An 11,084-nucleotide genomic window follows, 5' to 3' on the forward strand; every position below is an offset into this window, starting at 1 on the left:
CCTACTGAAGTTTAAAATAGCTTGAAAGTACCCCAAAGCTACAATTGGAGCTTAACTATAGATGCTTATTTCTCAAAATACATTCCACACCAGTAGAGTTACTCCCTGTTCCTCCTCTCCAGTAAATGGAAGTAACACCTGCAATGGATAGAAAAAGGTACACGAAATGTATTATGAACACATAGTGACACCAATTTTGGGGAGAACAGAGGCCCATACAAAAGCCACTTGAAGCAAAAGGGCTTCATGATAGGCCTTAAGGAGAAAGAATTAAATTTATTAACTCACTATGGTTCAGTAGTGGCAGGAAAAGTATTACAAGTATTGGCTTAGATGTGGATTTTAAGAGCATCTACACAGTCCACAGGAATACCAGCATATTTACTTGTCCAGCTCTGACATCAGCTGGGTGTTACATACCACCTTGGCTCACAAATCAAAACTGTACAACTGCAGTTTGCCCACAGAACACAGGAGACCTCCCTCCCATGATTACCATGGTTTCTATCTGGGAAACACAGCACCTTAGCTGGTGCTATGTGTTAGCTGGCCCCAGTGTCATTTAGAACACTGCCATTTGAGTAACTGCCCATTTTGTTTATTGCACAAACTTGTTCACAAGTTCCAACATGCCTTCATCCATTTAAGAAGTATAATATTAGCTGCACCTATATTAGCTGCATATCCTATCAAGTGTTACAACATATTTTCTAATTTTCTTTTAGAAATTTTAAGACTGTGTATAATTAACATCTTCATTCTTCAATGAGGTCAGATTTCATTATATTTAGACATCAAAAGTTTGTTATGTACATTACCCCCACTGTTCTTACCACCTCTTGTCTTCCACTTCTACAACTCAGTTCTACATTTAAATTAACTTGTTTTTTTAATATACTATCTTTTAATTTTCAATTGCCTCATGTAGAAATTACTTTATATGCTGACAAATTTTTACTCAAAATGTTTAACCTGATTATCAACTACAACATGAATGGAAAGATGGCAGGACTTTAAATAAAGCACTGTTAGTCTGAGAATGGTATTTGGGAGGGACCTGCAGTTGTATTTGTATTCATTATCTCAGGCAGAGATAAAGTGGAAAATTAATTTCTGTCAGCCTACCTATAGCTCATACATGTGAGCGAGAGATGAAAGGGAAGAAACACCTTGGAATTCTTAGATTTCTCTTTTACAGAGAATAACTGTGAAAGACTGCAAAAATATAAGTTTATGTTCAGACTAGATGAAAACTCCAGTAATTCTGGTGAAATTATTCCTCAAGGATGCAAGATTTTGAACCCACCACACAGTAAATGATATATTAGTTCTTGTGGACTACCAAAAAGGGTAAAATTAAGTAACTAGCTACAGAGACTGACTGAAGAGTGACTCAAGGTGATTAACAGTATAGCTGTTTATCAGGATTATAGGCATTAAAGGGTTATTGTTATAGGATCACTTGTATGATTGCCTGCTGATGTAAAAAATAGCAGGAGGGCTGGTGAGATTCAGTACCCCTTAGGATAGCACAGCTCTACTGAACATACATGACTTGACCCAAATCAATGACTTAGAAGATTGCTCCTGGCTGTACTTTGCTGCCCATATGCCCTAGTTAGAGTTTCCCTACACAGTCTAACAGGGAAACAAACCAAGAAATACGATCCTAGCAAGGTGCCACTTTGGGCAAAGATAGCTGATCACACACATGAAAAAATGCCATGCATTTGGTTACCTGGTCAGCATAAACTATTGCCCATAGCAGTTTCTGCCCCATTTATAGCTTTCTATAGCCATAAAAAAGTAACAGGTACAAGCTGTAGGCACACACAGAAATTCTGAAAATGGCTACAAGGACAGTGATTAGAAGAAGGCATGCTTGCTTTTGGTGTAGGCAATCTACTCTAATCTCATACTCTGATCAACTGCTAAGAGGCTAGAGAAAATTTTCAGAATCAGATTTGTACCATCTGCATTTCACTCTGCTACTACTGCGACTACTGTCAAGTTACTGGAAAATATGATTACTGCTCTCACATACTTGGCAGTACTGTGGGATAAATATTCCAGTGCAACGGAAGAGACTGAAAATAACCACAATTTAAGTTGAAAAGGAGTTATTAATATGCCAATAAAATTGACAGAGGAATTGATATTACTTAAAAGCTACACCGAACTCTTGCAGAAAAAGGTGATTTAGCAACACAATGAAGAACAGTTTTCTTAATAGAAAAATTGCACTCTAGTTTTAGAAAGGCCCACATTAGTTTCCCATGAACTGGAAAGCTATTCATGTTGTTTGAGATGCTATCTGGTTTCTGCACATACATACTTCATAACAGGATCAAACACAGTAAGTTTTACCTGTACAACTTTATACTACAATTTTTGAGCACTTACTTCCAAACACTTTTTTAAAAAGTACTTGGGATTTGGGAGGTGTGGGAGAAAGTGGAATTGAGAGAGAAAGAACAAGAAAACGCAGCAGGTGATTCCAGATCAATTCCAAGAACACAATTTTAACTTCAAAACTACTGCTTTTCCTTCAAAACTGTGAAAGGTCGAGTGGGTCTCAGTTCTGCTGGAACTTTAGATTTTTTTTCCCTACACATATAAACAAGAGAATAAGGATAAGGACAATGTCTGGTACTGAGCATTACCAGCCAGTATTTTTCATTCCCATCTTACCTATTTCAAAACATGCATTAGCACCTCTGTCCAGAAGAAGACGTACTACTGCAAAGTTAGCCACGCTGGCTGCACACATCAGGGGAGTCCATCCAAAGTGAAAGCTGGTTTCTATGCTGATACCTGTCAAAATTGAAGAAATTACAATCATCAAACTGCATCACTACAAACATGCTTTTTATAAAACTTGCTCTCAATATGTATCATTACAAAGGTTACACCCCGTTTGCATTTAGAACAAGGGAGAGAAGTCTCTTATGGCATTTTCTTTTTTATAATACATCTTTATTTACCCAGTTCTCAATCCAAGGAATTAAGTACCACAGAAAGACTACACTAAAAACCTCAAACATTTAGCTGCAAAAGTAATTTCATATAAGCACACAGAATCTGTTTTCTCTACCTCTAGCTTTCTTCAATCAAAATGAAAAAATTTGACTCTTGCCAAGGCAGGAAGACTGCTGTGGAAGCAAACTGCTTGTCAGACAATTAGGATCACAACATCTAGGGTTTCCTGCCTCACAACTCCTTTTTTTCTCTGTCCTAAAAGACAGTTAGCTAGCAGATTTATGTTCAGTACGAACAAAATATTATCTCAATAAAAAGACAAAATAGGAGACTATGCAAGGTTCAAACACAATCCCCAGAATTGTTTGTTACTCTCCATATCAGCCAGAATGGCTAAAATGGCTAGAAGCATGCCTGTCAGCCTGCCCAAATGCACTGAGAACCAAGTACCAGACTGACAGACTCATCTGACAACTTTCTATTAAATACCTGCATGCATTTTTCAATCCTTCAACAAGTATTACCTCCTTTAGAAAAGCTTCCATCAGTTGGTTCTATATTACTCCTAGACTGGCCATGGATAATCAAAAATACATCTCTGGGAAAAAAACACTCCAAAAAAACCCCCCAAAACTATCCTAAGAAATTTGTGACAGTTAAGCTACATGCATACTTTTTCATGCAAAATGTGTACTTTCCCTGTCGTGGTACTATATCAAAGATGTGTTCAGTGTAGCAATATAAAGTCATTAGAGCTGAGGGACTAACAGGTCACTGCTCTTGGATTGATTCTTTAATTTCTTAAGATCACTGGAATTGCAGAATCAATAAAGAGGTAGCATTCCAATGAAAGCCATGTGTTGAAGCACTGTAACACCTGCAAGTCACAGAATTTACAATCAAATCTCCTTAGCAGCCTACACATACTAGCTGCATACTAGCACACTGGCCTGTGTGCATTGTAAAAAACTTTTCATTGAAGCCCACAAAAGTTCTACAAGAGGAGCCAGCAAATGTTCCTTAGCAGTCATATCAGTACTTCCTAGTAAGTCACTTCAAGAATTCATCAAGTCTGATATTCAACAGCCCACTGAAGTAATACTAGGAAGAAAAAAATACCCAAAAACTGTTACCCTGTCAGTCTTTAAGTCTCTTTTCCTTGTGAGAAGAAAAGCAGTCCCATCTAGAACTTTTTACTTTAAGACACATCAGAACAACACTAACGACCTACTTGGCAGTTATTAGGCTTATTAAAACACTTGAGAAAAATAGGCTTATTAAAACACTTGAGAAGGCATTTCCTCAATGCTTTTCATCCATGGATACCAGCCAGTATCTGCTATGATGCTGGTGCTTTTTCCAAGTTCTAGAAGTAGAATGATCTATTTGGCAATATGCTGTTTGTCCTGCATAACCTCCTACCATCTTGGTACTGACTGTCTTGAAGTACCTCAGTGGTACTGATGATCCCAATGCAAACAAGCTGTAATCCCAGAGGAAGACAAAGAAAGGACAACTGAAACAGGAACAGTCATGTGGCTCCTTGGCTGCTTGGTTATAGGAGTTGTTGACTGAACCAGAAATGTCTCACCTTGATGACTACTCAAATAGGTTATTACTCTCATTACATGAGCTGTTATTGAAGTAAGCAGTGTTAGTTCAGCATTTTAAATGACCCTTGAGATTTTCTCAAGAGAACAGTGAAGCCCAGAAAAAACTTTTTTGAAAAATCAGGCCAGATCCAACAGCCAGGGAGAAGAGAGGCTGCTGCACTCCAGAACTGCAGGTCCAACCCGTATCAATGCTGAGTGTGTACTCCCAGCAGGGGCACACACACACACACCACTGGTCACAGTGATCAACACAGACAAACAGAGCACTCTTAGGAACACAGCAGCACCAGTATCAGCATGTCATCCATCCCCTCCAGCTGCTGCCATCACAGACACATGGCATTATTTGGACTCCTCCACCTGCAATTATCCGTGTTCCTCTGTAGGTATGAGCAGAGGAGCTTTTCAGTTACATGGCCCCACAAATTATAGCTAGGAGACAAACTAGATGTAACATTCTTCTTTACAATTTGAGATACAGATAAATATCTTCCTGTTTAAGCAGTAAAGAGGATAAACACATTCTGGCCACAGATAAACTCTACAGCAGAAACCATGTAAAGAATATGAATAATAGTGAAGCAAAAGAACAGCAAAGTAAGAAATTTTTTTGGTGATTATTACTGTATCTCCCATAACCCTTTCAGATACTTTCTTGACTGGGGCTAATAATAGCTGTAGTAGAAAGGCTGTAGAAAAGTAGAAAAGATTTTTAAAGAGAAGGATGTAACTCTGCTAAATAATTCCATTCAGTTAAAGAACAACTCTCAGTGTTGGAATCCATTCACATTCAGACATCATTTACCTGAGGGGAAGTTCTAAAATGCTTCTCTAAGACTTTTCTTTAGCAGAAGTATTAAGTCTGTCTGCACTTAGGTCTGCTCCCACATGACCTTAAAGCTGAGTCCTCTTAGAGCTGCTAATGTCTCCTTTTGCTGGGCCAGCTATGGTGGTCACCTGACTCAGGGTTCAGAGTCCTAAACTAGCTGAAAAATTATTCTCACACACTGGGCATCCTCCCATTCCTGTTGTTTACTACTACTTATAATTCCCTGAACTGGCTCACAAAATATGAGATGAGCTCCAGCACTCAAAGATATAAGTGGAACAAACTGCTGAAGGAAAACGGAGGATTTGACTGTAGCTGTATCTTTAATCAGCCTAAATTGTCATGAATTGTAATTTCTAATTCCATTTTAGGAAATGGAACACATGGTGTTAAGCATTCTACTTCTGAAGCAAACCAAAATGTCCAAATCATCTTTGAAGGTGCTACTTGCTTGCATTACTTTTTGCGACTTCAGAAACTTTTTCCTAAGTTGCCATTTAACAGAAGTGCTAAGGAAAAACATTGTGCTTGTCCATCCCCTAAAGAAGCTCTGTAAAACTGCTGCAGCACCAAAAATACTAAGGCAACATCTAACCAAGCCAGAAAACAACACAGTCTCACTCTACCTGAAGGAATAGCTCCAAGTCTTGCTAGGAAATCCGCTTCCAACAAAAACCTTGAGTTTGGCTGACTGCAGGTAGTGAGCCTCCTACAAGCTCTTCTACACTAAAGGTATTGCTGGTGGTAAAGATTTAATCTGAGCACAGATCCCCAGACTGACAATGTTACCTTTCTTCAGGAAGGCCTCCAAATAGGCACTGTGTTGCTTTGCAGAAGAGTACTGGATGGGTCAGAATGTACTGCTGGGCCCATTTTAAGGAAATTACATATTCTTTTATAATACTGCCTTGTTTGTTTCAGGAGACAGGAAACTAGACTGCATGAATCCTAGGCCTGAACCTGTGCTCTAAAACAAACCTGTTATCATCTTCCAACAGCACAGAACTGTCCACTGTGCAGCAGGCATCAGCACAGAAAGTGAACTATTGCTGTTTCACTGCAATACAACAATTTAAAATGTATGGTGGAGAAAACAAATAAGCAATCTGAGGCACTAGAACTCTACTCATAAATAAGAATATATTTTCTAAAAGCAAGACAGATGTATTTCATGCTTGTACTGCACTTCTTGTGTTTCAGTCCATGCAGTAGTTTTGCTTAATTTAAAAAGAAAACCATTCCCTCATTGTGGTGAGAAACAGTTGGCTTCTAAAAGGGCAAATAATGTCATTGTTTCAAAACTCAGAAAAAGACCATTGCTAACCAAGAAACTACTTTCTTCCCTAAGACAAATTTTCCTCAGAGAACAAACTCTTGGTTACTATATTCTCCTTGCTTGCTGAAGCAGAACTTGCTGACAATTATCACTAGGCAGGTCAACTCAGCTATGCAGTTTCTGATTGCCCTGGATGCTTGAATAAGTGATCCAATCTTCCTAACACTGATTAACAAACACATTAAAGACAAATGCTGAGTAACAGAACAGGGAAAAAGGCTTTCAGCGTTAAAACAGACTACTGTTTAGTGACAAATGCCACAAAAAGCCTGTTAGACCTTTCAGAATCACAAAATCTTTTTTCAGCTGATGTTGCCAGGACAGCAGTTCTACATAGGGCACATACCAGACACTTACCAGTGCTTTGCAGGAGAGAAAAAAAAAAGAAAAGGAATTTACAAACTGGGGAAACATGAAAATAAAAAAGCTTAGCCTCCCCTTCTTACCCCATGCTGTACAACTTTCAACACCAATGACCACCCACTGAATTTTCCCCTCAATTTAGACCACCTCTAATTCAGTGCTTCTAATTGCTATTTGCATGTTAAAGATGCATCTGAAAACAAAGAAACATGTTATAGTTCAAACAGAGTCTTCTTAATTTTCAGGTCTCCTGATTGACAAAAGAAACATAAATTAGAAGGAATGTGCTGGAATACTGAATCTGAGTCACTGAAAAAGTAATTTAATCTTTCAAAATAATGTGTTGAGTGCATGTAGGAACACGTGAATGTTTCCAGTAAAGGATATAAAGTCTTTTTTTAAACGAGAATTGAAATTTTTGCTGAGTTCAAGAAAAAATGTTCAACTTTGTAAGTGACTTTTCCTCACCCGAGTTTAAGAGTTCTTCAATTAGTGACACATCACCACGAAACAGAGCCTTCTTTAACGCCTCATTCTTGTCTGCCTGCAACATTTGATCCAACTGCTAGATAAACAAAGAAAAATTAAGTCAAAATCTGGAGACTGTTTCCAGGCAAAAACAATACAGCTTGGTTTCAGCACAAAAGCACTAATAATCTCTGACAGGACACAGCACAGAAGAAGAGGGGAAAAGGCATCATATAACTTTTGTTTATTCATCTCCATAGATCTGGTTCTACTATAAAGCCTAAGTTTTAATATCAATTTTGCCAAGGGGTCCCATTCTCTGAAAATGGAATTACCTTCTTTCTCAACAGACCTGCTATCATGCTGCTCTCAATTTTACTTACCATAATTTGATTTCAATTAAGATTCTTTTTCATCTTATGACACTAGAAAAAATTTGCAATGCATTTATTATACCTTTTTTTTGGTACATTGTGAAGTACAACATTAAAAAATACAACTAACAGATATGAAAGTTTGAGTTTGAGTCAGGGGACGTCAGTGACTAACTGGCTGGCCTAACAGCACAAGTCCACTGCTGTGAAGGGCTACAGTTCCTCTGTCATCCTAATTCTGGGATGACAGAGGCATTTGTAGTGCTGGCTGAAAAAAGCACTGACCAAAAGACTAGTTTACACATCAGACAGTTACCTAATTTAAGTTCTTTTCAAAAGCATCATAGATTAGTTCTCTATTAAAGCTGCAGATGCAGCTGAAGATTGGTGCTGGAGCTATATCAAGTGTACAAAACATTTACATACACTGGTAAGCAGAGGACTGATTATTCACTAGTTTCCTTAGAGACAGAAGTGGGTATGAAATGAAGTTGTCTTTTATTATAAGTTTTTAACTCCCAATTTATAACTTAGAAATATTCAAACTTCACAGCACATTGTAGCCCATCTTTCCAATAACTTTTGTAAAGACTAACAAAAGTGTCTAGAGAACCATAGGTGAGAAACAGTCAACAGAACAATTTAGCCCTTTTTTTATTCTACTCAGGCAACAATTTTCAAACAACACACATCTTTGGACAGGAATAGCTACATAAAGGTCAAGGCCTCTTAAACTCTGGCTGTAACCTTTAGCCTAAGACCTCAAGAATTCAGTTATACTTCCATTTTTCAGTTCTGGTCATGAGACAAACCCACGCTTAAAAACCCTCACAGATGGTGAGGGTTTCTCTCCTCCACCTCACACTGATGGATCCGTCACACCTGTTACATTCAATATAACTACTGAAATCTTCATGTTAGCCAGAAACAGTCTCAAGAGATTTAAGATATAAAACAGCCTTACAGGCCTTCAGTCACTTTCAAATTTACTCTCATGCTGAAATACGATTAGGACTAGGGTCTGCTACTTAGAAAGAGCTTTCAAATAAACATTAAGGGTTTTGGTAATAAGATAAACCCCTACAGTCCAGGTTTCATTAACTGAATTGAGGGTACACTGTACCCTGGTAGGAAACAGCCTGAGAGGAAGCACCAGCCGCACCCTCCCCTGGCACCCACCGCGCCCCGCTCCCCTCACGGTTCCAAGCCGAGGCCGCCCCCCACCCCGAGACCGCCTGGCCACGGCTCCCCAGGCGCAGGGAGGCTCAGCCCCACCTGCGGCTCCCGCCGCACGACGCCAATGTCCCAGTCGCCGTCATCGCTGTCGCTGCCCTCGTCGCCGCCCGCCACGACGCGGAACGGGCACACCACGGCGGCCATGCCGGCCCTTCCCGCGCGCCTCGCCTCAGCGCAGCCGGGACACGTGCCCGAGGCGGCCGCTCTCCCGCGCTCCGCCCCGGCCCCGCCCCGCGGCCTGAGGGGAGCCCCGCGGGCGGAGCCGGGCCCGGGGAGGGAGGGGCGGGGGCCGGGCCCGGGGAGGGGAGGCGAGGGGAGGGCGCCGTGCCCGGGGAGGGGAGGGCGCTGTGCCCGGGGAGGGGAGGGGAGGGGAGGGGAGGGCGCCGTGCCCGGGGAGGGGAGGGCAGGGGAGGGCGCCGTGCCCGGGGAGGGGAGGGCAGCGCCGCTCTGCGCCGGGCACGGCGGCACGGCTCCGGGTACAAGGAATCAGTGACAGTGGTTCTGGTAGCACGTGGGGCTGTGACACGGCACACTCGTGGCTCCGCTGCTTTGTGGGAGAAGCAGCAGAGCCGTGTGTGAAGTTGTGTCTGTAGATGTGTGGCTGGTCTGTGTATGTGGATTCAAGGTAAAATATACGGCTTTCCCTCTTTAATTGCTGGTGTCATTAACATGCTCGTTCCACCCGCCTCACCTTGCAGCAGCCTGTGAGGGCACCTATGCGTGTGTCACGCAGTGTCACAGAGCCCGAGCCTGCCGGGGGGACACTCGCGTGGGAACGCTGAACAGCAGCTGCGAGTAATGAGCCAGACTTTGGACCTCTAGCCTGGCTACAGAGGGCATTGCTTTAAGTTCCGGAGCTGTGGTTAGAGCTCTTTCTAATGATCGATAATGATGTCTCATCCATCACAAGGTTCGTGTGAAACTCTTTGAAGAACAAACGAGGAATGACGTTCTGCATTTCATGCACAGGCATCATTGCTCCTTGACCTCATCTCAGACTTTGCCCCAGGTTGAAATGAAATTGAGCATCCATTGACAGAAGAGGACTTTGGTCTTCGAGAAGAGTACAAAATGATAAGTGTAGTCCTTGTGCCCATAACACTGTAAAAATGTAATTAAAATGTATTACCCTCATCTTGAACAGAAGGTGTCTGTGAAAGTTTTCTTTTTTTTTTTTTTTTTTTTTTTTTTTTTTTTTTTTTGCTTAACTTTTATTTCTTATTGCAATGTGTAGGGCAACTTTTTCTTTGTTGGGATTTGCAGGTTAGCTAGAGTTATGCTTAGAACATACCAAGTGCTATAAAAATTGCACGTATTAAAAAAGAAACCTGCATGGTCTGCATATTTCAATAGTGCCCACTTGACATTATTAATAGCTGCATTTTCTGGATTTTATTTGCTTGTCTGTTAAATATGACAGCCTGTTTGCATTAAAGTATAATGAAAGTCAGATTCTTAACAATGAGGAACTCTGATGTAAGAACTAAGTGAACATTTTAAATGAACTCCCATGAGAGAAACTTCCAGTTCTGGAAACTTGATAGAAATACAAACCCCCTTCTTTTCACACAGCCTCCTCAGAGCAAAGGTTGCTAAAATTGACTCAACTGTAATACATGCTTCTATATGAAGGATTAGCTTTATATTTTTTTATTTAGCTGTATACACTTAATCTCAGTTTAAAATATTTTGGTAATGAAGATATATTGTTTACCATGTGTAATAACAGAGTGGTTTTATAGCCATGTCAGTTCTTATAAAATTGTAGCTTTTATTCTAAGTTTTCAGGATTTTTAGTACTGGTCTGAATATTTCTTGTTTTCTGCAGAGGAAAAGTAGTGCTTATGCCTTTTTTGTGCAGGTTCTTTGTATGTGTATTGACTCTA

At 40.5% G+C, this 11,084-nt stretch overlaps 1 protein-coding gene across 1 annotated transcript in view; it reads right to left on the bottom strand.

The window, feature by feature from the left end:
* ASZ1 (ankyrin repeat, SAM and basic leucine zipper domain containing 1) overlaps nt 1-9,433 on the bottom strand; it is a 40,004-nt gene extending 30,571 nt beyond the window's left edge. The window contains exons 1-3 of the mRNA XM_071423702.1: nt 9,238-9,433; nt 7,589-7,685; nt 2,692-2,814 (exon numbers count right to left, since the gene is read on the bottom strand). Coding sequence (XP_071279803.1) covers nt 2,692-2,814; nt 7,589-7,685; nt 9,238-9,342 — 325 coding nt within the window. The 5' untranslated portion in view covers nt 9,343-9,433. The remainder of the gene's footprint in view (nt 1-2,691; nt 2,815-7,588; nt 7,686-9,237) is intronic.
* Nucleotides 9,434-11,084: the final 1,651 nt, after the last annotated feature.

This window comes from Agelaius tricolor, unplaced genomic scaffold (genome assembly GCF_023055355.1).
Source record: "Agelaius tricolor isolate 1412-34295 unplaced genomic scaffold, bAgeTri1.0.p SCAF_3, whole genome shotgun sequence".
NCBI classification, from domain to species: Eukaryota; Metazoa; Chordata; class Aves; order Passeriformes; family Icteridae; genus Agelaius; species Agelaius tricolor.